This window comes from Bufo gargarizans, chromosome 2, assembly GCF_014858855.1.
Source record: "Bufo gargarizans isolate SCDJY-AF-19 chromosome 2, ASM1485885v1, whole genome shotgun sequence".
NCBI lineage: Eukaryota > Metazoa > Chordata > Amphibia > Anura > Bufonidae > Bufo > Bufo gargarizans.
The window spans coordinates 652,142,359-652,168,672 of NC_058081.1; the positions used below are offsets into that span (position 1 = coordinate 652,142,359).

Here is a 26,314-nt window from a genome sequence, read left to right on the forward strand (position 1 = left end):
TCTGGTGGTGCCCAGCGGGATCCACCATTAGGCCCCATTGATATAAAGTTCCAGGTTGATGTAAATACCCAAATAACTGCTGGGGTCTCCAACATTGCCCAAGAGCTTAGTCTGCCCTCGACCAGAGGATTGGAGATCGTTCCTAGAGAATTATGGGGCCACAATACAAGGGAGTATGTCCACGGTGCATACAAGGATCTTGGGGGGGAGTTGATCCACGTGGCTACTTGTTACCACCCCTGGTAGATCTCCTTTAAAATAAATCTGCTAATCCAGAAAAATCGAATTATGGTTGGATCTTCCCAGTCCTACAGATGCAGAACTAGTCCAACTGGAGGCGCCCAACTCCAGAACTCATCCAGAAACTAAAGGGTTGCGCAGATCTGTTGCATCTACGTTTCACCCCTGAAAATAATTATCACCAGCGCTTACAAATATAACATGGCGGCGCGGCTTATTTAGAATCCGCGCTAGTCCTGGGTATTAAGTCAGATAATATTCAGTCTGTGGGAGCGCGCACAATCTGCAATGAAATAATCGCCGGCGTATGACAGCTCCGAGACGGATGGCGCCGCGGGAGAGGGAATCCCCAGACCTCCCAGACATAATGAAAAGACAATGCAATTAGCAACGGGCGTCTTGGGAGCAACTGCAAGGAGGGGCCCCTCTACTATCACCAGGTGGTAATGGATCTGAGGGCCCCAGGGGCCAGACCACAGCGAAAAGCAACTTAACCCTGCAAACGCCAACTTCCTTAACCCTTCCAGCACCAGGTACCATGAGTGACAAGACAAGGATGGAATATTGTCCCTTCGGGGCCCCTGCAAAGAAATAATCAACTTCTTTCCCAATGCCAAATTTTTCACGACATGGTGGCTCTTTCCTGGATGAAGAGGGCTGGTGATGACGAGCTCAGCTCTGCTACAGCTGTATACCGTTCCTTCTATCGGATCCACAGACAATTTAAAGGGGTTTTAAGGACTTTAAAGGGGTATTCCAGTAGGTAAAAGTTATCTCCTATCCACAGGAGAGGTTGGTGTTTAACTTTTCCCCAGCTGGTCAGCTGTTTGCAGAGGCACTGGAGCCAAGCACAGCGCCACACCTTGTGTAGTGGCCGCTCCTGGTACTGCAGCTCTCCCCCCAGGCGCGACCACTGCACAGTGCATGGGGTTGAGCCTGCTTCTGATGCTCTGCAATCAGCTGGACAGAGGGGTTGTCAGGAGTTGGACCCACGTCAACCTGATATTGATGACCTATGCTAAGGTATTTTATACTCCACTTATTAGTGATGGCTCTAAATCAGTGGTATCCAACCTGCTTGGCTGTCAGGGCATGCTGGGAGTTGTAGTTCTGCAGCAGCTGGAGCCACTGCTGTAGGATAATGATGCGGGGCTCCGGTCAGGATTTACAGTTTCGGCGCGGTTTGTTTACTGCTCTAAGACGCCACAAAGCACGAGACCATTTCATCCGCTATTGTAAGTGCATCGGGGAGATGCTGGAATTTTCTGTCATGAAAACGTGACGACTTGTGAATTATGGGGAACGCAGAAGGAAGTCAAGCCCTTTAGTCAGCTTGATGAATGACCCCATTTGTGTGTCACGCCGCGGAGAGTCTGTGCAGGGAGAGGAGACGCATAAAAGGGTAGTAAAAGGTAAAATGGAAGAAAATTGGAGAAAAGTCGTAAGATCCGATTCACAGACACGACTGTGACGATGCGGGAGAGGTCGGCAGGGTGGAGGAGAACGGTCTAGGACTTCTCTCTAGAGAACAGGATACGTGAAGGAAGCACGCGCCTCCCGGGCCCCTGTGACTGCAGGGCCCTATGTCACACTGCCTTTCTTATCTTGTACTGATCTGAGTTATGACCTGTGTTATGGCCCATTCTCAGCCTCCACAGCGGCTTTCAGGAGACTCCAGGCTACTAAGCTCTCGTCTCCAAGCACCCCCTGCTGGTTTACTGTCTGCACAGAGCTTGCTCCTGTGATTTGCATTTTGAGAAATGCAGTCAAGGAGAATTGAACATTGGCAGAATGCAGTGCAGTAACAAGCAGCAGGACATCCGGATTACAGATAATGGAATAGGTCACAGATGATCCGCCGGGTCTCCCGCTATATCTGAGGCCAGCACCGGGTGGAAAGGGGGCGGTCGGAGGGGGTTAGGGTTGATAGTTTACCATGAATTTATTTAGTATAATCATGTAAAAAGCGGTTTATCTGCTAAGGACTTCTACAGAAAGCCTATGAGTCCTGCTTCGGCCACCCACCTATAGAGAAAGGCTATGAGTCCTGCTTCTCCCACCCACCTATAGAGAAAGCCTATGAGTCCTGCTTCTCCCACCCACCTATAGAGAAAGCCTATGAGTCCTGCTTCTCCCACCCACCTATAGAGAAAGCCTGTGAGTCCTGCTTCTCCCACCCACCTATAGAGAAAGGCTATGAGTCCTGCTTCTCCCACCCACCTATAGAGAAAACCTATGAGTCCTGCTTCTCCCACACACTCATAGAGGAAGGCTATGAGTCCTGCTCCCCCACTCATAGAGAATGCCTGTGAGTCCTGCTCTCCCACTCATAGAGGAAGCCTGTGAGTCCTGCTTCCCCTACCCACTCATAGAGAAAACCTATGAGTCCTGCTTCTCCCACCCACTCATAGAGGAAGCTTGTGAGTCCTGCTCCCCCACTCATAGAGAATGCCTGTGACTCTGTGAGTCCTGCTCCCCCACTCATAGAGACTGCCTGTGAGTCCTGCTCCCCCACTCATAGAGGAAGCCTATGAGTCCTGCTTCTCCCACCCACCTATAGAGAAAGCCTATGAGTCTTGCTTCTCCCACCCACTCATAGAGAAAGCCTAGGAGTCCTGCTTCCCCTACCCACTCAGAGGAAGCCTATGAGTCCTGCTTCCCCCACCCACTCATAAAGGAAGCTTATGAGTCCTGCTCTCCCACCCACTCATAGAGAAAGCCTGTGAGTCCTGCTCCCCCACTCATAGAGGAAGCCTATGAGTCCTGCTTCTCCCACCCACCTATAGAGAAAGCCTATGAGTCTTGCTTCTCCCACCCACTCATAGAGAAAGCCTAGGAGTCCTGCTTCCCCTACCCACTCAGAGGAAGCCTATGAGTCCTGCTTCCCCCACCCACTCATAAAGGAAGCTTATGAGTCCTGCTCTCCCACCCACTCATAGAGAAAGCCTGTGAGTCCTGCTCCCCCCACCCACTCATAGAGAGAGCCCATGAGTCCTTCTTCCTCCACCCACTGATAGAGAGAGCCTGTGAGTCCTTCTTCCTCCACCCACTCATAGAGAGAGCCTGTGAGTCCTGCTCCCCCCACCCTCTCTCTGGACATTTGATGTGCATTGCTTTGGCTGTACCCGTGCTAACCCCAGGAGGCTCTCAATTTTTATTTCATTTGCACTAATTGGTTGAAACCCCTGATGGGAATATCCGTAAATAAACAGACAATGTCATGTCCACGAGTGGCGAATATGAAGACAGTGGCACCATGGCGACTAATTACGGATGAGCAGGGGAAATGAAATTAGTGAATTATCATGGAAAATGCATTTATACTTCACAGCAGAAATCTCATATTAATGCCACAATCCAATTAGACTCAACCCAAGATGACACTGATTAGAAACAACACGAAGCTGTGACACCATATATTGGACCACAGTTAAGACAATATCAGGTACATCTGCAGTCCCGGCCAAGACTAACATGAGGAGAGAACCTGCAGAACACGGAAAAATGCTGTACTATACATAGGTAATTGCACGACTCCAAGACCTCGGGGTTTGCAGGACCTCGGGGTTTCCCTACGGGTGGAAATGCTGAATGTGATGTAAGGATCGTAAAGAAAGATCCTTCTAGATCTTACTGAGCTCTCCAGTAGACTACAGGATAATTGGAGCTGGTCCTGGTTCTGAACTTTTACGACTACACATCATAGCTCAGTATTCTCAGTATACCTTAAGTCTTATTTTCTCAATTCTATCTAATTTCCTTATTTCACCATCATATCTCAGCTTCCTGCCATAAGTTACTCTTTAGATAACAACTTGAAGATAAGAAAAGTCATAACCATAATGAAACTGGGTCTTCTCAGATGGCAGCACCCCATTCTGAAGAACCAAAGGCTTTCGATCCTTGGGATAGAAAGAGCTGTCCAAGGTCTTGGTTCTGAAGTTCTGAGTGTGAGATACACTCACCTAAAGAATTATTAGGAACACCATACTAATACGGTGTTGGACCCCCTTTTGCCTTCAGAACTACCTTTAATTCTACGTGGCATTGATTCAACAAGGTGCTGATGGCATTCTTTAGAAATGTTGGCCCATATTGATAGGATAGCATCTTGCAGTTGATGGAGATTTGAGGGATGCACATCCAGGGCACGAAGCTCCCGTTCCACCACACCCCAAAGATGCTCTATTGGGTTGAGATTTGGTGACTGTGGGGCCATTTTAGTGCAGTGAACTCATTGTCATGTTCAAGAAACCAATTTGAAATGATTGGAGCTTTGTGACATGGTGCATTATCCTGCTGGAAGTAGCCATCAGAGGATGGGTACATGGTGGTCATGAAGGGATGGACATGGTCAGAAGCAATGCTCAGGTAGCCCGTGGCATTTAAACGATGGCCAATTGGCACTAAGGGGCCTAAAGTGTGCCCAGAAAACACCCCCCACACCATTACACCACCACCACCACCAGCCTGCACAGTGGTAACAAGGCATGATGGATACATGTTCTCATTCTGTTTACTCCAAATTCGGACTCTACCATTTCAATGTCTCAACAGAAATCAAGACTCATCAGACCAGGCAACATTTTTCCAGTCTTTAACAGTTCAATTTTAGTGAGCTCGTGCAAATTGTAGCCTCTTTTTCCTATTTGTAGTGGAGATGAGTGGTACCCGGTGGGGTCTTCTGCTGTTGTAGCCCATCCGCCTCAAGGTTGTGCGTGTTGTGGCTTCACAAATGCTTTGCTGCAGACCTCGGGTGTAACGAGTGGTTATTTCAGTCGACGTTGCTCTTCTATCAGCTTGAATCAGTCGGCCCGTTCTCCTCTGACCTCCAGCATCAACAAGGCATTTTCGCCCACAGGACTGCCGCATACTGGATGTGTTTCCCTTTTCACACCATTCTTTGTAAACCCTAGAAATGGTTGTGCGTGAAAATCCCAGTAACTGAGCAGATTGTGAAATACTCAGACCGGCCCGTCTGGCACCAACAACCATGCCACGCTCAAAGTTGCTTAAATCACCTTTCTTTCCCATTCTGACATTCAGCTTGGAGTTCAGGAGATTGTCTTGACCAGGACCACAACCCGACATGCATCGAAGCAACTGCCATGTGATTGGTTGACTAGATAATCGCATTAATGAGAAATAGAAAAGGTGTTCCTCATAATTCTTTAGGTGAGTGTATATACAACTCTGTATATTCACTCTACAGGCTTAAAAAGATGAAGAAAGGGGCATCCATGTCTTCTCCTAGACTAGAACATGGAATGAGATGTCCATGGACTTTGTGCTGAGATTGCGCAGACAACCAGAAATCTTATAGGTTTTATTAAATACAGAGATATCCACTTCTACTGTAGACTCCAGTGGTGCTCCCCCGACCGGCAGCTGTGAAGCCAACCATGGGTCTTAGGCCCCCTTGCATTTTAGTCCCACTTCTTCTATTTGAAGGAGGCTCACAACCTACAAAATGTTTGGAAATCTTGAGTAGAGTAGATCATGGTGCAATAACTACAGATCACTGCTCAATAATAACCTTCACTTCAAAGGGTTAGAGAAACCTTCTGAAAAACATGATCTCCTCATCTTCTGATATAGATTGTTGGGTGAAAGCATCTGTTCATGGTCCAGCTGCCATACCTCCTTCTTCTGCTATATACTAGAGCACTTCAGCTTTTGTGAGACTACAGTTCTCAGCATGCTCTATCCTTTTGTATGAGTTCCAAGAACAGTGAGCATACTGGGGTTGTAGTTTCACAGCCAGATGACTAGATACTGGAAGCAGCTGTCCACATTCTTAGTGCTGCGGTTGTATAGACCTAGAATAGATGTCTGTGGTACTGGTCATGTATGTCTACAGAGATGTCTCATTCATTTGTTTACTCTTAGAAAGCACCAGAATATTCCATAGCATACATTACTTCCCCTCCCCAGTGGAGCTCACAATCTAATTTCCCTCTTTTAGACACAGGAAGGCCAATTTTTAGAGAAACTTATCAGTATGGTTTTTTTTTTAGGGTGGGAAGAAGGTCTTCAAACATGGGGGGGACATAAAAACTTCATGCAGATGTTCTCCTTGGTTGGATTTGAACCCAGGACACCAGTGGTGACCATGGAGCCTCAACCATGACATGTGCCATATAGGCTTAGAGAGAGTAGCCTAGATTTATGACGACTGGCGTATCTTATGTCAGTCTAAGCCAAGGACATAGCTGCACCAAGGGCGTCCACCTCTTAATATATTTGGAAATCTAATTTCTACCACATTTTGCTTTAATTTAAGGCTTTCTTTGACATTTTCTCTGACCGTTTGGTGAGTGATGAAAAAACCTGCAAATTGTAGCACAGATTTCTCTCGAGTTACAATTTGCTACTTTTTTGGCGCACTTTCCGTACTGCTTAGTTGAGCGTAGTGCTGACATTCGCTCCCTAGGTCTAGGCGGACCTTCTGATGTTCTCATCTTGGAAGGAGCTGTCCACATTCTTGGTGCTGAAGCTGCTCAGTAACCACTTGCACTCTGAAGGTTTAGGTTGCTCCTGTGCCTCCCGCTATCACAGCTTCTATTTGTCTAAATGCTTTGTGACTTCTGAGGCGGCGTTGCAGCGGGTGACTTCCAATTACCTCGCTCAATTCGATATTGTAACCTCTGCATTGTAGCGGGAGCCACAGGTCTATACATAGTCATACCGTCTGCTGGTGGAGGTGACTTCACCTTCTCTCTCAAGTCTCCTCTGTCTATTGTTCCTCCATCTTCCCCAGATCTCTCCGTCTTCTCTCGTTATTCCGGTTGCTTCTATCCCCCACCCCCTCCCCCCGGTAGCTCTCTCCATCTTGCCAGCTGCGCCTGCCATGCTGAGTGCTCTCTGGCATGTAATTTACTGTGGGTAAAGTTACAATCACTTCGCTCTTCACTCAGATTTGGGCTGATTTCCTTATTTCTTGAAAGTGTTTGGATGGAAGCCAGGTGCGCGGCGTCCCGGTGGAGTGCGTCCTGTGTACTCTCTGAGTATATTTCTTTCGTGCTTATGACTTTGTATTACAAGACGTGTTTTTTCAGTCATTTACATATGTTTATGCAGGTATTTACATACCGTAATTGGATCTTCAGGAATAACTGCGCGCTTTTCTGGTAGGTCAGCAGGAAAAGAACACATGTACTAGGAAATATTACTGCCTGTCCAGGAGCCATATCTATTAGCAATGTCACTTTGGAGGACTCCATGCAATACCTTGTTTCTCCTGTGGTGGTGCTGTAGAGAAATGAAAGGCTTGATCCCAGATCCTAGTGGCAATCATCCTGTGATCAGCTTATTATCGGGAGACACTTCTAACCAAAAAAGGGACTATTGGAGGTAGACCATCTCTTGAAGGCCAAATATTGGAGCTCTTCTGCATTGGTCTCCAAACTGGTGGGACAAGAACTTGACCAGACATACCAGAAGTCTGGACGATAAGTAGGATCAGGGGCAACCAGAAATGGAACCACAAGTCCTAGCCAGGCTGGTGAACGTGCCATGGCGCAACGTGCTAGCTGTGAGGTAGACATCTCGGAGGAAATGCAGCTTATTCTCCAGCTAGGTGTCATCAAGGAGTCAATAAGTGAATGAGCCAGTCCAATAGTCTTAATAAATCGTGAGACACTTCTAACCAAAAAAGGGACTATTGGAGGTAGACCATCTCTTGAAAGCCAAATATTGGAGTTCTTCTGCATTGGTCTCCCAACTGGTGGGACAAGAACTTGACCAGACATACCAGAAGTCTGGACCATAAGTAGGATCAGGGGCAACCAGAAATGGAACCACAAGTCCTAGCCAGGCTGGTGAACGTGCCAAGGCGCAACGTGCTAGCTGTGAGGTAGACATCGCAGAGGAAATGCAGTTAATGCTCCAGCTAGGTGTCATCGACAAGTCAAAAAGTGAATGGGCCAGTCCGATAGTCTTAATAATCGGGAGACACTTCTAACCAAAAAAGGGACTATTGGAGGTAGACCATCTCTTGAAGGCCAAATATTGGAGCAATGTGCCTGGTGTACATATATAGCGTCTGCAATTTTTTTTTTTATAATTTGGGCACATTAGGAAACTCCCCTTGTGTCACAGGTGGCACATAAAAAACCTGGCCGACGTCACAATCTTCCCCCCCTTGTCCCCGGTCTGCGGTGGAGTGTCTGCATTCATCGGGTGTCCACTCGCTTTGTCGGTGTACACATTTCTGCTGCTTTTCCCGCTTTTCGTATGTCCAGAGGCCACTTACCCCGGATCCTGCAGCATCAGCAGCTCGTGTGCGTAGTGACATGAAGAAGACATTGCCATTTTGGGTGCAGTAAATGAACCAATCTGCTTCTCGCGGTTATTGCAGCAGAGTACACGTGCTGCGACCTCGCTGTCCCGACGCCACTCAATGTTCCGTTTTATTATCTCCCCTCCTCCACCTCCGAGCTCTTCATCCTTTTCGCACTCCACCTCGGATTCGGCGCCCCTGCCACCCCTCCCCATCTGTCCCTTCCTCGCCGCCTGCAGAGAAGTGATAAATCTTATGACATTTTTCACTGACCTTTCTAAGTGGCAGCTCTGCGCCCCTCGCCTGTCAGTCCCTCGCCCTCCCTTGCAGGTCACCCCCGGCGCCCCCTCTGTCACCTCTCCCCCCGGTGCTCCTCTACAGTCATCTACATTTGGAATGTCACCCGCCTCCCCAAAAGGTCAGCGCTGCACTTCTGCCCCAAACCATTGCAACCACCTAAACGCCGTGGGCTCCATGCACGACTCTGCGGCATTAACCCATCGCCTCCTGGAGGCAAACTGGAAGACACTGCCGGCTTCCGCATTCACCTTGTCCTGTATGACCTTGAGTTTTACACCGTCATCCACGTGTGTTTATGGAACACAGAACTGTAGCTTGAGGTAGCAGAGCGCAACCGCATCTGTGGCGAGTCCCCACCCGACTGGCAGCAAACGCTAAATTTCCATCAATGGGGAAAATGTTTGCTATCATCACGCCACAAGAAGCATTGCCGTCCCAGTAACGCGACTGTGCCCTGGCTGAAAGTCGCTAGTGGCAGACCCAAGTAAATTCTTTACATAGGACTGCAGCTGAGCCTCACTGACGCTCAGATCCCAATGCACAAAAAGCACCAAACAGTTAAATGACAAACTCAGCACTGCTACATTTCAATCTGTTTATTCCGTCACATCAGGATCGCCACTGCGCCACTTTATGGGATTTCTTCGCTAAAACTAATATCACTTTCCAATACAATTATTTCAATCTCAAACTGGAAGTAAATCGATTCCCTCCACAATTAAGAATCCAATTATTTCCTCTAAGTGAAGTGCGATGTTTTCTTGGCTGCGGGAGCCGAGCGCCTGATGCGGGGGCATCTACTGTCCGGAAAAATCACAAAGCAAGTCGTCTTTGTAGGTTTTCAGCCAAAGTCCTTGATCTGCAGTCCAGGAGCATGGAGAGGCAAAGACCCCCGAATGCGGCACAATAAAAGATGCTGCCAGATGCTGGAGGAGACCAACTCCCATATGAATAGCATCAAGTGTCCTAATAGGTTCTCTAATCCAGCAAACCCCGGGATCCTGTGCTTAGACAATATGTAGCTCCCCCTAGTGGTGTATGTATATATCTGTATGTAGTAATCTCCTGAGCTCCCTCTAGTGGTGGCTGCATATATCTGTATGTAGTAATCTCCTGAGCTCCCTCTAGTGGTGGATGTATATATCGGTATGTAGTAATCTCCTGAGCTCCCTCTAGTGGTGGCTGTATATATCAGTATGTAGTAATCTCCTGAGCTCCCTCTAGTGGTGGCTGTATATATCTGTATGTAGTAATCTCCTGAGCTCCCTCTAGTGGTGACTGTATAATCGGTATGTAGTAATCTCCTGAGCTCCCTCTAGTGGTGGCTGTATATATCTGTATGTAGTAATCTCCTGAGCTCCCTCTAGTGGTGGCTGTATATATCTGTATGTAGTAATCTCCTGAGCTCCTCTAGTGGTGGCTGTATATATCTGTATGCAGTAATCTCCTGAGCTCCCTCTAGTGGTGACTGTATAATCGGTATGTAGTAATCTCCTGAGCTCCCTCTAGTGGTGACTGTATATCTCTGTATGCAGTAATCTCCTGAGCTCCCTCTAGTGGTGGCTGTATATATCTGTATGTAGTAATCTCCTGAGCTCCCTCTAGTGGTGGCTGTATATATCTGTATGTAGTAATCTCCTGAGCTCCCTCTAGTGGTGACTGTATAATCGGTATGTAGTAATCTCCTGAGCTCCCTCTAGTGGTGGCTGTATATATCTGTATGTAGTAATCTCCTGAGCTCCCTCTAGTGGTGGCTGTATATATCTGTATGTAGTAATCTCCTGAGCTCCTCTAGTGGTGGCTGTATATATCTGTATGCAGTAATCTCCTGAGCTCCCTCTAGTGGTGGCTGTATATATCTGTATGTAGTAATCTCCTGAGCTCCTTCTAGTGGTGGCTGTATATATCTGTATGTAGTAATCTTCTGAGCTCCCTCTAGTGGCGGCTGTATATATCTGTATGTAGTAATCTCCTGAGCTCCCTCTAGTGGTGGCTGTATATATCTGTATGTAGTAATCTCCTGAGCTCCTCTAGTGTTGGCTGTATATATCTGTATGTAGTAATCTCCTGAGCTCCCTCTAGTGGTGGCTGTATATATCTGTATGTAGTAATCTCCTGAGCTCCCTCTAGTGGTGGCTGTATATATCTGTATGTAGTAATCTCCTGAGCTCCCTCTACTGGTGGCTGTATATATCTGTATGCAGTAATCTCCTGAGCACCCTCTAGTGGTGGCTGTATATATCTGTATGTAGTAATCTCCTGGGTTCCTCTAGTGGTGGCTGTATATATCTGTATGCAGTAATCTCCTGAGCTCCCTCTAGTGGTGGCTGTATATATCTGTATGTAGTAATCTCCTGAGCTCCCTCTAGTGGTGGCTGTATATATCTGTATGTAGTAATCTCCTGAGCTCCCTCTAGTGGTGGCTGTATATATCTGTATGTAGTAATCTCCTGAGCTCCCTCTGGTGGTGGCTGTAAATATCTATATTCTGTGAGCTCCCCCTAGTGGTGGCTGTATATATCTGTATGTAGTAATCTCCTGAGCTCCCTCTAGTGGTGGCTGTATATATCTGTATTCTGTGAGCTCCCCCTAGTGGTGACCGCAAACAGACAGTCTACCCTGCAATTTTATGTCTATGCAAGGGATTTGGAAAAAAAATTGGCTTCTGACATAATTTTATATAGTTAACAGAGATTGTTGGTTCTAAAAATGACAGGGTTTTCAGCCAATCCAGAGCTCAATGTGGCGAATTTGTTGTCATTCAGAGTCTTATTAAAGCTACCAGGTATTTTTTTTTATATCTAGAATGCTGGGAATTGTAGTCCTATGGTGCCATAAGCGAGTACGGCAGTAGCTAGCTTCTTCTGTTTGGGACATAATTTCAGCTCTGATACGAGACAAACCCTTCATCCTTCAGTCTATGAGTATGACGCCTTAGGCACAGGCCTAATCTGCTCCACCACAGATTGAGGCCTAATCATAGCGCTCGTCATTTACATATTTCCATCTTGAGATGATTCCAGGCAATTACTGCCCCACGTTGATGTGCGATGTTTCCGCGTTTGGATTAAGAAGCCATTTAGAGAACAAAACCACAGAAATTGTTTAAGGAGCAACAATAATAACACCAAACTGATCAGCGGGCGCTCTGCCCCGTTGTGCTGATGTAGCAGAGCTGTGTTTGACAGTAAGGTTTCATAGTGGGGTGCAGGCTGGTGACGTCCATGGGTTACACTTGTGCACTTTCACTGTAGGGGGGAGTTCACATGTGGTTGATTTTTCTTTAATTGTTTTATTCATCTGAATGGGGTTTGCTAAATCCTTGCACCCCCAGCAGAAACAACCCCATTCAGATGTGTGGAAGTGAGGAGAGGAGAAGTTTAGGGACACTATGGCTCCTCACTGGGACCTCATTGTCTCTGGCTGTTTGGGTTCCTCCTGCCCTGGTGTAGGGGGCAGTAGAGCGGCCTGACATGTCTCTTAACCCCTTGTGAACCGCAGACTTGGGAGCAGAAGATTTCTATCCGGCGGCCGAGGTGTAATGACAGGGCGCACTCGCTGGATGACATCATCCCTATTCTCTGCCTGATAATGGAAGGAAGGCGCAGGGGACGCGGGAGGGAATTAATTATATGGATGTGATGTGTGAGCAGGAAGACAGTTACAGCAGAGCTTATAATTTATATGTGGCAGGATTTATTCTCCACTCACATCCAGAGCTGCATTCACTAGTAAGGGTCAGGCAGCGCTGTGCACACACAAGCACAATGGCGTAAATAAATGCAGAGCCGTCTTTCTCAGCGCGCTGTGGGGTCCGGCTGCTGTGGGAATATTTCCTGTAATGCTTGGCTTCCCCACCACTAGGGGAGCCGGCTGTATGTATGGCAGCTGGGTAATTACGCAGTGAGCTCCCCCTAGTGGTGGCCACAGGCGGACAAAATACTGCAAGTGTGTTTTGAAGCTGCTGTTTATGGACAGTCTGGTGGCATTGCTTATGGGGGCAATGTGATGGCACTGGGAGTCTGTCCGGACAGTTGTATTGTTTATGGGCAGAATTCTGCCGGTGCCGTATATATCTGGGGCGGTCTGCCGGTGCCGTATATATCTGGGGCGGTCTGCCGGTGCCGTATATATCTGGGGCGGTCTGCCGGTGCCGTATATATCTGGGGCGGTCTGCCGGTGCCGTATATATCTGGGGCGGTCTGCCGGTGCCGTATATATCTGGGGCGGTCTGCCGGTGCCGTATATCTGGGGCGGTCTGCCAGTGCCGTATATCTGGGGCGGTCTGCCGATGCCGTATATCTGGGGCGGTCTGCCGATGCCGTATATATCTGGGGCGGTCTGCCGGTGCCGTATATATCTGGGGCGGTCTGCCGGTGCCGTATATATTTGGGGCGGTCTGCCGGTGCCGTATATATCTGGGGCGGTCTGCCGGTGCCGTATATATCTGGGGCGGTCTGCCGGTGCCGTATATATCTGGGGCGGTCTGCCGGTGCCGTATATATCTGGGGCGGTCTGCCGGTGCCGTATATATCTGGGGCGGTCTGCCGGTGCCGTATATATCTGGGGCGGTCTGCCGGTGCCGTATATATCTGGGGCGGTCTGCCGGTGCCGTATATATCTGGGGCGGTCTGCCGGTGCCGTATATATCTGGGGCGGTCTGCCGGTGCCGTATATATCTGGGGCGGTCTGCCGGTGCCGTATATATCTGGGGCGGTCTGCCGGTGCCGTATATATCTGGGGCGGTCTGCCGGTGCCGTATATATCTGGGGCGGTCTGCCGGTGCCGTATATCTGGGGCGGTCTGCCGGTGCCGTATATATCTGGGGCGGTCTGCCGATGCCGTATATATCTGGGGCGGTCTGCCGCTGCCGTATATATCTGGGGCGGTCTGCCGGTGCCGTATATATCTGGGGCGGTCTGCCGGTGCCGTATATATCTGGGGCGGTCTGCAGGTGCCGTATATATCTGGGGCGGTCTGGGGGTGCCGTATATATCTGGGGCGGTCTGCCGGTGCCGTATATATCTGGGGCGGTCTGCAGGTGCCGTATATATCTGGGGCGGTCTGCCGGTGCCGTATATATCTGGGGCGGTCTGCCGGTGCCGTATATATCTGGGGCGGTCTGCCGGTGCCGTATATATCTGGGGCGGTCTGCCGATGCCGTATATATCTGGGGCGGTCTGCCGGTGCCGTATATATCTGGGGCGGTCTGCCGGTGCCGTATATATCTGGGGCGGTCTGCCGATGCCGTATATATCTGGGGCGGTCTGCCGGTGCCGTATATATCTGGGGCGGTCTGCCGGTGCCGTATATATCTGGGGCGGTCTGCCGGTGCCGTATATATCTGGGGCGGTCTGCCGGTGCCGTATATATCTGGGGCGGTTTGCCGGTGCCGTATATATCTGGGGCGGTCTGCCGGTGCCGTATATATCTGGGGCGGTCTGCCGGTGCCGTATATATCTGGGGCGGTCTGCCGGTGCCGTATATATCTGGGGCGGTCTGCCGGTGCCGTATATATCTGGGGCGGTCTGCCGGTGCCGTATATATCTGGGGCGGTCTGCCGGTGCCGTATATATCTGGGGCGGTCTGCCGGTGCCGTTTATCTGGGGCGGTCTGCCGGTGCCGTATATATCTGGGGCGGTCTGCCAATGCTGTTAAAGGCAGGTTTTACATGAAAAGAAGTTCCCCCAGTAACCTGGCACAAGTATGGTGCCCCGTCTTAGTGATTTGCACGGCGGTGCCCCATGTGGCAGGTTACTGGGCCCCGTCTTAGTGATTTGCACGGCGGTGCCCCATGTGGCAGCTTACTGAGCCCCATCTTAGTGATTTGCACGGCGGTGCCCCATGTGGCAGGTTACTGGGCCCCGTCTTAGTGATGTGCACGGCGGTGCCCCATGTGGCAGGTTACTGGGCCCCGTCTTAGTGATTTGCACGGCGGTGCCCCATGTGGCAGCTTACTGGGCCCCGTCTTAGTGATTTGCACGGCGGTGCCCCATGTGGCAGGTTACTGAGCCCCGTCTTAGTGATGTGCACGGCGGTGCCCCATGTGGCAGGTTACTGAGCCCCATCTTAGTGATTTGCACGGCGGTGCCCCATGTGGCAGGTTACTGAGCCCCATCTTAGTGATTTGCACGGCGGTGCCCCATGTGGCAGGTTACTGAGCCCCATCTTAGTGATTTGCACGGCGGTGCCCCATGTGGCAGGTTACTGGGCCCCGTCTTAGTGATTTGCACGGCGGTGCCCCATGTGGCAGGTTACTGAGCCCCGTCTTAGTGATTTGCACTGCGGTGCCCCATGTGGCAGCTTACTGGGCCCCGTCTTAGTGATTTGCACGGCGGTGCCCCATGTGGCAGCTTACTGGGCCCCGTCTTAGTGATTTGCACGGCGGTGCCCCATGTGGCAGGTTACTGGGCCCCGTCTTAGTGATTTGCACGGCGGTGCCCCATGTGGCAGGTTACTGGGCCCAGTCTTAGTGATTTGCACGGCGGTGCCCCATGTGGCAGCTTACTGGGCCCCGTCTTAGTGATTTGCACGGCGGTGCCCCATGTGGCAGCTTACTGGGCCCCGTCTTAGTGATTTGCACGGCGGTGCCCCATGTGGCAGGTTACTGGGCCCCGTCTTAGTGATTTGCACGGCGGTGCCCCATGTGGCAGGTTACTGAGCCCCGTCTTAGTGATTTGCACGGCGGTGCCCCATGTGGCAGGTTACTGGGCCCCGTCTTAGTGATTTGCACGGCGGTGCCCCATGTGGCAGGTTACTGGGCCCCGTCTTAGTGATTTGCACGGCGGTGCCCCATGTGGCAGCTTACTGGGCCCAGTCTTAGTGATTTGCACGGCGGTGCCCCATGTGGCAGGTTACTGGGCCCCGTCTTAGTGATTTGCACAGCGGTGCCCCATGTGGCAGGTTACTGAGCCCAGTCTTAGTGATTTGCACGGCGGTGCCCCATGTGGCAGGTTACTGAGCCCCGTCTTAGTGATTTGCACGGCGGTGCCCCATGTGGCAGGTTACTGAGCCCCGTCTTAGTGATTTGCACGGCGGTGCCCCATGTGGCAGGTTACTGGGCCCCGTCTTAGTGCTTTGCACGGCGGTGCCCCATGTGGCAGCTTACTGAGCCCCGTCTTAGTGATTTGCACGGCGGTGCCCCATGTGGCAGGTTACTGGGCCCAGTCTTAGTGATTTGCACGGCGGTGCCGCATGTGGCAGCTTACTGAGCCCCGTCTTAGTGATTTGCACGGCGGTGCCCCATGTGGCAGCTTACTGGGCCCCGTCTTAGTGATTTGCACGGCGGTGCCCCATGTGGCAGGTTACTGAGCCCCGTCTTAGTGATTTGCACGGCGGTGCCCCATGTGGCAGGTTACTGGGCCCCGTCTTAGTGCTTTGCACGGCGGTGCCCCATGTGGCAGGTTACTGAGCCCCGTCTTAGTGATTTGCACGGCGGTGCCCCATGTGGCAGGTTACTGGGCCCAGTCTTAGTGATTTGCACGGCGGTGCCCCATGTGGCAGGTTACTGAGCCCCGTCTTAGTGATTTGCACGGCGGTGCCCCATGTGGCAGGTTATTGGGCCCCGTCTTAGTGATTTGCACGGCGGTGCCGCATGTGGCAGGTTACTGGGCCCCGTCTTAGTGATTTGCACGGCGGTGCCCCATGTGGCAGCTTAGTGGGCCCCGTCTTAGTGATTTGCACGGCGGTGCCCCATGTGGCAGGTTACTGGGCCCCGTCTTAGTGATTTGCACGGCGGTGCCCCATGTGGCAGCTTACTCGGCCCCGTCTTAGTGATTTGCACGGCGGTGCCCCATGTGGCAGGTTACTGGGCCCCGTCTTAGTGATTTGCACGGCGGTGCCCCATGTGGCAGCTTACTGGGCCCCGTCTTAGTGATTTGCACGGCGGTGCCCCATGTGGCAGGTTACTGGGCCCCGTCTTAGTGATTTGCACGGCGGTGCCCCATGTGGCAGGTTACTGGGCCCCGTCTTAGTGATTTGCACGGCGGTGCCCCATGTGGCAGGTTACTGGGCCCCGTCTTAGTGATTTGCACGGCGGTGCCCCATGTGGCAGGTTACTCGGCCCCGTCTTAGTGATTTGCACGGCGGTGCCCCATGTGGCAGGTTACTGGGCCCCGTCTTAGTGATTTGCACGGCGGTGCCCCATGTGGCAGCTTACTCGGCCCCGTCTTAGTGATTTGCACGGCGGTGCCCCATGTGGCAGGTTACTGGGCCCCGTCTTAGTGATTTGCACGGCGGTGCCCCATGTGGCAGGTTACTGGGCCCCGTCTTAGTGATTTGCACGGCGGTGCCCCATGTGGCAGGTTACTGGGCCCCGTCTTAGTGATTTGCACGGCGGTGCCCCATGTGGCAGGTTACTGGGCCCCGTCTTAGTGATTTGCACGGCGGTGCCCCATGTGGCAGGTTACTGGGCCCCGTCTTAGTGATTTGCACGGCGGTGCCCCATGTGGCAGCTTACTGGGCCCCGTCTTAGTGATTTGCACGGCGGTGCCCCATGTGGCAGGTTACTGGGCCCCGTCTTAGTGATTTGCACGGCGGTGCCCCATGTGGCAGGTTACTGGGCGTCAGTTTTTTGCCGGGTGTCATCTGTTCTATAGGCCGGTGGTTTCGGTGTGGTCATGGGCGGCAGCCGTGTGAGCGGTTTTCATGGTGCACTTGGCGGTTGCTCTGGAGTGACGGGTTCACTTTCTGTCACTTTGCTCAGTAATATTTAAACTCCTACAGACGGTAATTTCCCGCCGCCGCGTGCGCCACTTTAAAAGCGTTTAGCGGCTGATACTGTCATCAGATTATGTGGGCACACGCGCACCCCGCCATCTTCAGGGCTGCGAATTAATGCAAACATGGCGGGCGGCAGACGGCGGTGTAAAGAGAAGGAAACAAAGTGCCAGAAGTAAATGAGAGAGAGAAGAGCGCGCAGGGACGAGAAGACCGCTGAGACGGGAAAACAGATGCAGCAGAGCCGAGGGGGGCTTGGCACTGCACAATGAGTTATCTGGGACTGCAATCATATCCTGGCACTGTACCCACATAGTGCCCCTTCAGGGTGAGGGTGCAACCATCTGCACAGGGGCAGAATCGGGGCGGAGGTGAATAGCAGAGGGTTGCACATTGTCTATCAGACTTTCCAGAGTCCTAGTGACTGTGATGTTGCACATAACGAACCATTAATCACCAACTCAACTCTGCTACATCTGCAACCTGAGTGTGTTTCACAGTGGAAGGACACTGTATTGGCAAATGTAGCAGGGTTCAGTTAGTCAGATGGAGCAGAGCTGAGTTGGTTTGACCAAGCAGAATTGAGTTGATCAGGTGAGGTGGGGCCGAGTTGGTCAGAGGGCGCAGGGATGAGTTGGTAAGATGGAGCAGAGCCGAGTTGGTTGGAAGCAGCAAAGATGAGTTGGTCTGATGGAGAAGACCTGAACTGGTCTGACGAAGCAGGGGGGAGTTAGTCTGATCTAGCAGAACTAAATTGGTCTGATGGAGTAGAGCTGAGTTGGTCACATGGAGCAGAGCGGAGTTAGTCCGGTTTAGCAGAGCTGATTTGATCAGATGGAGCAGAGCTGAGTTGTTAGATGTACCATATCTGTGTTGTCTAGATGTTGCAGTGAACGAGTCTGCAATCCGGAGCTGCGGTGCTTCCGTGGTGTTTCTGTCCGTGCCTCCGCACGTTCTAGGTGCGGCCGGATCACGGGCCCATTCAAGTTGAATGGGTCTCGATCCGTCCCGGCCGCTGCCGTTGCCCGTGCATTGGGGACCGCAATTGCACAACGCATGAGGCCTAAGATGTGTTCTCTGTGGATTTACATAGGACTGCAGACAAACCTATTCCAAAAAGTCTAATATCACATTCAGCTCTGCTGCTCGGGGTAAACACTACTACAACCTCAATCAAAACCAATGGAGAATTTACCAGAGGAATGAGGTTATTATAATTAACCCTTTCCATATGGGGAGCATAGGGTTAATGCAGCAAAATATCAAAAATGACACAAAAAGAGGAAGAGATATCCGTGGAGCATGGCGAGTCCCAGATGGCGGCAGGGCTGCGTTACGTGTACGAGGCGAGTAAAATCCCACGCTCCGCAACAAGAAGCGAAGCATATGTCGCTGTATCGGCGGCGGGCGGCGGGATGTCGCTGAAAAGCTTTTATTTCTAGTTCTCATTTACCTCTAATTCTATTAATTAGAATCAGCGGGGGGCGCCGCACCTGACCACCGACTCCACCGGGCTCCCGCTACGCCAGGCCTCGTTAGAGCCTTAAAATACGAGAGGACGGCGGGTCAGAGCTACAGAACCACAGGCCGAGGCCGCCTGCAAAACTACAACTCCCAGCATGCCAGGAGAGCTGCGACAAATACAGCTCTGCTGAGGAAGAGCTCAGCAGGTCCTGGGGGGGGTTACCCACAATGCACCAGGTCCCCCGGGGCTGCGGATATGGCTGGTCCTGGGGGGGTTACCCACAATGCACCAGGTCCCCCGGGGCTGCGGATATGGCTGGTCCTGGGGGGGTTACCCACAATGCACCAGGTCCCCCGGGGCTGCGGATATGGCTGGTCCTGGGGGGGTTACCCACAATGCACCAGGTCCCCCGGGGCTGCGGATATGGCTGGTCCTGGGGGGGTTACCCACAATGCACCAGGTCCCCCGGGGCTGCGGATATGGCTGGTCCTGGGGGGTGTTACCCACAATGCACCAGGTCCCCCGGGGCTGCGGATATGGCTGGTCCTAAGGGGGGTTACCCACAATGCACCAGGTCCCCCAGGGCTGCGGATATGGCTGGTCCTGGGGGGGTTACCCACAATGCACCAGGTCCCCCGGGGCTGCGGATATGGCTGGTCCTGGGGGGGTTACCCACAATGCACCAGGTCCCCCGGGGCTGCGGATATGGCTGGTCCTAAGGGGGGTTACCCACAATGCACCAGGTCCCCCAGGGCTGCGGATATGGCTGGTCCTGGGGGGTTACCCACAATGCACCAGGTCCCCCGGGGCTGCGGATATGGCTGGTCCTAAGGGGGGGTTACCCACAATGCACCAGGTCCCCCGGGGCTGCGGATATGGCTGGTCCTAAGGGGGGTTACCCACAATGCACCAGGTCCCATTCACACGACCGTGATTCTAGAACATTCCTCGAAATAGAAATATCACACTAGTCAAGAGTTAACACCAGGGGGCGGAGTTATCCAAACTGCTGCTAAGGGAGAGCGCCCATAGCAACCAATCAGAGTCCAACTTTTATTTTAAAATGAAAGTAGTGATCTGATAGGTGCTAATGAGGAGTGGACCTGTTGCCCATGGCAACCAGCTGACTCTCCTCCATCTTAGGATGGTGCCAATATGTCATGCCCCGCCCCCTGAAGTCATGTGCCGGACATGAAATGGTCTAAGTGAAAAAACTGCCTTCGTCGCCCACAGCAACCAATCACCGCAAGAGCAGGATACAAAATGGAAGCTGCCCTGTGATATGTTGCTATGGACAACAGCGGCCATTTTTCAGCGGCTTGTTGATCCACAGCCGACTCATCTGGGCGGGATTATGCAAATGAACTACAAATTAGACCTCGCTGGGAGGGATTGTGGGCGTTCCTAGATGGGGTTTATCAAAATGCTGGGAGTTGTGGTGCTTTCCTAGTGATACTATTCCCGCCTAACACTGAATCGCCGTCTCTCGTCCGTCTGTTATTGGTTTTATATCTGTTCCAGGGAAAGCTGGGTGACATCCAATATGGCGGCCCTGCAGCTGTGCGTTCATTGAGGATAGCCAGGACTGTGGCTACTGAAAGCTCGGCGTCCTTGGACGCAGACCCCATGTTTTGTGTACAGCTATTTTTATACATATAAAAAATCCTAGCCCCTGACCGAACAGGACCCTTCATGGACGCCGCTCCTCGATTTAACCCTGTGTGGCTGCCTGTAGAGCGCGTGACCTGGATGGGAGCGTCGTTGGGTTAATTAGTGTGAGGCAGATCTTGGCACCTGGCGCAGCGTTGTACCCGCGCTGTCACCCGTGTAACGTGCGAAATGCGGCGTCTCCTGCCAGCGCAGCCTCTGCTCTTTTTAGAAGCGTCTCGCTTTTCAGAAACGTCAGAGCAGCAGCTCTACTTGAATCCTCCCTTCCACCGTACAGCGGGGGCCGTAACTGGAGGCGCCCGGGGGGCTCACTGCCGTGTGATGTATAAGATATCACCCCCTGCGCAGTTATATTACCGCCATGTTACCCCCTCGACCAGGCGCTTCACATTACATACGTTATAGGAAAAGCTTCTCCCAATCCACGTGTAATAATGAAGGACTGGTAGTCACAGCCCCGCCCTGCTTTTTAGAGATTTAAAGGGGTATTCCGGGGTATTAGTACTGTACTCGGCTATCTCCGGAACTCCCATTGAAAGGAATGGAGCGGCCACCCGTCTGTTCGTTTCAGAGGGCAGCAGGGGTCCGGGGCCCCCGTTTTCATGAATGGCTCCAAACAACCGGAATATCCCTTTAATCCATAGCAATGAGTACATTCCTCTAAATATCGGTCTTAAAGGCCATGTCCATCTATAGCGCGTGCCCCCAGAATACGTATAATCGCCCCTTAAGGCAGTTCACAGGGGCCCCGGGTAACAGGCTGGACATGACGGCACACGGAGATGGTTTATTGGCTGAATCGAATAGCTATGTAGGTGCAGAGGTAGCAGTGGCCCCCGGCCCTGATGCCTGAAGGTGCCCAAGGGCCCATTGTGATAGACCATAGAGCTCTGCCGGTGCCACGACGTCAATGACTATAGGACCCAGAGGCCAGGAGAGGACGGCATAAGACCGGTCGTGGAGGCTCGTGGACGTCGGCACGTTATGTCTGCCTTGGATTTTACGTCCCCCTTGGGCCCCGTTTCTTGTCTTCCTGTGGCCCCTCCTGAGCGCTGTACAGGTAGCCTGCGTGGCTCCGAGCGCGGTTCGGCATATGGCTTCTAGCTATAAACATGACAAGACTCTTTTATTGCTCTTTTTGTACTGCGGACATCATGTTTGATGAAGTGCCGGGCGGTGCGTACGTTACCCCGCAGACCGCGCAACTGCTCGTCGGTATCGCGCACTTGGCTGATGACTATGTTTTATGGGCACCGGGGGGCTTCTAATTCTCTCTAATTAGCCGATCCGGTTGCTGCATTATTAACCCCCTTTGCTGCCCGGTCGTGCCGCTGTCACCGTGGCGGGCTTTCTCTGCACGATTTCGGATGTATAGCGCTCTCCGGCTGCTGCCACCTTTTTTCAAAAAATTTTCTTTTTTTTTTCTGTGAAGGGTCGAATCTCCCGGCTAACGATCCGTGTCAGCGGAAAGACCGCGGTTAACGAGCTCCTCCGCCTGACACCGATCCTGCAGAAGAACCTCACAAATGTCAGGAAAACGCCTCGTTATATCGAGCGGGTCCTCTCTGACGCCTTAATATATCAGCAGCGGATCCCGCTCTACGTCTGTGGCCCTTGGGGACCATGTCTGTCACTCGCCCAACACGTTTCCTGCCCCTGTGGCTCATCTCCAATCAGCCTCATTTCTTTGCTCAGGGTTTAGGTCATCTCGTGCGGTTTTAGGTCATCTCGTGGCGGTTTTATGTTGTATTGTGGTGATTTTAGGTCATTTTGTGGCGGTTTCATCCGGGAGTCTCTGCTGTTGTAAGAAGTCCTGTGTCGTCCGCTCTTCTTTCGCCACGTCTTGACCCTGTGCCTCGTTTTGTCTTGCAGCGTTCTCTCAGGAGGTCCAGGCCGAGAACGTGACGGTCAACGAAGGCGGGACGGCGGAAATCAGCTGCCGACTGCACCAGTACGATGGATCAATTGTGGTCATCCAGAACCCTTCCCGTCAGACCCTCTTCTTTAATGGCACACGTGGTAGGTACCTCTCTGGTGGCCCCTGGTCCTCAAATTGGCCCTAACCTTGTTCTGTTGTCCTTTATAGCATTATAGAAGGGCTGTACAGGGCGCCACGCCTGGCCGCAGGTTGCCCGGGGTATTGCATCTCAGCCCTATTCACTTTGCTGCATTACCAGACACAACCTGTGGACAGGCGGGGCGCTATCTCTGGAAGAAAGCAGCCACGTTTCTCTAATCCTGCACTGTCCGGTCTTCTGCACTTTGTTCACCATTTGCATGATGTCTGCTTGCTGTCAGTGAGTAGGAACATACTCATTTACATCCAGAGGCTGAAAACTTCTACAGACCTAAGACTAGGGCTACACAGAGACATTTGTCGCACGACTTCTTGTCGCAGAAAAGTTGCGCAACATTTTTTATGATGATGGTCAATGGTGTCGCGCTGTGACACGACAGTCGCAATAAACCTGTCCGTCGTATCGCAGCATATCGCAATGTAGTTGTACCCTTTTGTCGCACAACACAGCCCTAGCCTAATACTTCTGACAGCTGAGGGTTTGTTACAATTGTTTCATTAAACCGCAGCATGAATCTATTTCCTGTCCAGTTTGTTACAATGTGTCAGAGCAGCAGAGGGTTTGCAACACTTGGATCCCATCCACACAATCCTCTGAAATAAGGGACCTGGACTCCAAACCTGATGCACGTGACCTGCACTGACACACTGTAACAAACCGAACAGGAAGGAGATGTGTGCTGCGGATTAGACTGGAGGTAATTGTAACAAACCCTCCGCTGTGAGAAGTAAGACCTCTGTACTGGTTTTCAGTCTCTAGATATAAACAAGAGTGTGCCTACTCTCTGACAGCAAGCAGAGATTTTGCATCCGAGGAACTTTCGGATTGCAGAACCTTTCCTTCTCCGTACCATGGGGTGCCCCACCGATGGGGCCAGGCGAGGCGATCACCTCAAGCAGCACCAGGTACGGGCAAGAGGGGGCAGCGGAAGGGCCATGGGCAATGATGTGGCAAAGGGGTTAGGTTAAGAAATCGGTCCCATCAGATGTCGCCACAAGTGAAAAGTAGGAATAATAGAGGAACTACAGGTCTCAGCAGAGCACACTGAGGGTTGTAATCCAGGGGAGATGATCAATGCTGCATATTCAGATGTGGGTGATTCAGGGACCCCCTTATTCCTGCGTCGCTGCTCCACTGGCTGGAAGTAACGCTCCCTGGAGGAGTCGGTTGTAGATGGGGGGGGGGGGTTAAACGCTGCCGCTTACCATGATGGCGCCCCCTCCCCTCCTGTGATTCAGGCTAATTCTAATCCACTTCTAATTTTATCCAAACATCTGCAGTTTGCATTCAGTAGCTGTAACTTCAGCAGAAAAAACACAGGAAGGGGGGAGAAGGGGGGGAAGGTCGGGGAGTGGGGGGGCTCGGATTTGGAAAAATGCTTCCTCTAGATAATCGATGCTACTTCTCCTCCCTGCAGAAATCACTGGGCACACAGATGTCTGTGACGCCCTGAGACGCTTTGCAGCCACAGCTTGTTTATGTGCCGTCTATCTGACACCGAGAATAGAATGTCAGAATGACAGTAGAGACTGTCACAGAGTCCAAGCACGGCTGGGAAGAGAGTGCAGCAAGGGCTGAGTATTAGGTGAGACATAAGTAGGATCATTTGGGGAAATGTTTTTCACTATAAGGTGTATACTGGGAGACTTTGGTAATTGCATCTGATTAGAAGTTTATTATAAGCACTGAGCTATTCCTTAAAATATTTCTGTACAGCGCCACCTGCTGTTTGTTCTTTTCCATATTTTATGTCCAACTCGCTGAGGGGGTCGCATGCGTTCAGTTTAAAGCTTCAACTGTGCAGCCATATGTTCTGTTAGAACCTGTGGCAGTTCCAGGGAAAGAGCTGAAGCAGGAAGGACACACCCCCTGAGATGTGCTAGGGAGAGCAGAAGCAGGAAGGACAACACCCCTAGATGTGCTAGGGAGAGCTGAAGCAGAAAGGACACACCCCTTGAGATGTGCTAGAAAGAGTTGAAGCAGAAAGGACCCCCCCTGAGATGTGCTAGGGAGAGCTGAAGCAGAAAGGACACCCCCTTGAGATGTGCTAGGGAGAGCTGAAGCAGGAAGGACACCCCCGAGATGTGCTAGGGGGGTCTGAAGCAGAAAGGACACACCCCCTGAGGTGTACTAGGGAGAGCTAAAGCAGAAAGGACACACACCCTGAGATGTGCTAGGGAGAGCAGAAGCAGAAAGGACACATCCCCTGAGGTACCAGCCTGAAACAAATCTACCAGACCAATGAATGGGGAGGTCTCCGGATCAGTCTGAGGTACCTGCCTGGTTCTAGCTTTGTTAAAATTAAAACATGCCCCCATTAGGCATTTTAGTTTTTCTTGAAATTTACACAAAAGAACATGCACCTGACTTGTCTTGTCTTCATGGCCTGCTAGTAAACAGGGTATAGCTCAGAGGGGTTGGCTGGCAGCCATGCTAGTGAACAGGGTATAGCTTGGAGGGGTGGTCTGGCAGCCATGCTAGTGAACAGGGTATAGCTCGGAGGGGTGGGCTGGCAGCCATGCTAGTGAACAGGGTATAGCTTAGATGGGTGGGCTGGCAGCTGTGCTAGTGAACAGGGTACAGCTTGGAGGGGTGAGCTGGCAGCCATGCTAGTGAACAGGGTATAGCTTGGAGGGATGGGCTGGCAGCCATGCTAGTGAACAGGGTATAGCTTGGAGGTGTCAGCTGGCAGTTATGCTTGTGAACAGGATAAAGCTTGGCGGGGTGGGCTGGCAGCCATGCTAATGAACATGGTATAGCTTGGAGGGGTGGGCTGGCAGCCATGCTAGTGAACAGGGTACAGCTTGGAGGGGTGGGCTGGCAGCCATGCTAGTGAACAGGGTACAGCTTGGAGGGGTGGGTTGGCAGCCAGGCTAGTGAACAGGGTATAGCTTGGAGGGGTCGGCTGGCAGTTATGCTAGTGAACATGGTATAGCTTGGAGGGGTCGGCTGGCAGTTATGCTAGTGAACAGGGTATAGCTTGGCGGGGTGGGCTGGCAGCCATGCTAATGAACATGGTATAGCTTGGAGGGGTGGGCTGGCAGCCACGCTCGTGAACAGGGTATAACTCAGGTATAATAAGTCATTCATCCCCTCAGATGCCAGGTCTGCCACGTACAAGAGCTTGAGATTATGTTCAGTCAAAGGATTTTGGGCGCAGGTTTCAGTGCGAATTTGGTGCTGAAGACCAGGCAGAATATGCGCGGACACCGCTGCCCAGTGGGAGGCTGCAGCGCTGTTCATGCACCTGAGGATTTTTCTGCCCTGTGCCAAAAATATACGGGTCCATTCTCCACTAAACCTCGAGCAGAGTCCACAGCGCAGAGTTTTTGGCGTGGGATGCACCTCGGTCTGACCCTACCCTGGTGGGATGGCAGTCAGCACTTTTCTGAGGAATCTCGTGTCCCAAAGTGCAACCGAAAGAAATGGGAAAAAAATAAGTGAAACAAATTGTGTAGAAAGTGTTAAAAAAAATATAACATTTATTTGTTTAAAAAAAACCTTTTCCCTTACTATGGAAATAAATATAATTGGCCCCTGCAGCCCTTAGGGAGCTGTACCCGC

At 51.6% G+C, this 26,314-nt stretch overlaps 1 protein-coding gene across 1 annotated transcript in view; it reads left to right on the plus strand.

Moving 5' to 3' along the window:
* The window catches only part of CADM4 (cell adhesion molecule 4), a 269,148-nt gene that overhangs the window by 175,409 nt on the left and 67,425 nt on the right, over positions 1 to 26,314 (plus strand). The window contains exon 2 of the mRNA XM_044282226.1: positions 22,545 to 22,691. Coding sequence (XP_044138161.1) covers positions 22,545 to 22,691 — 147 coding nt within the window. The remainder of the gene's footprint in view (positions 1 to 22,544; positions 22,692 to 26,314) is intronic.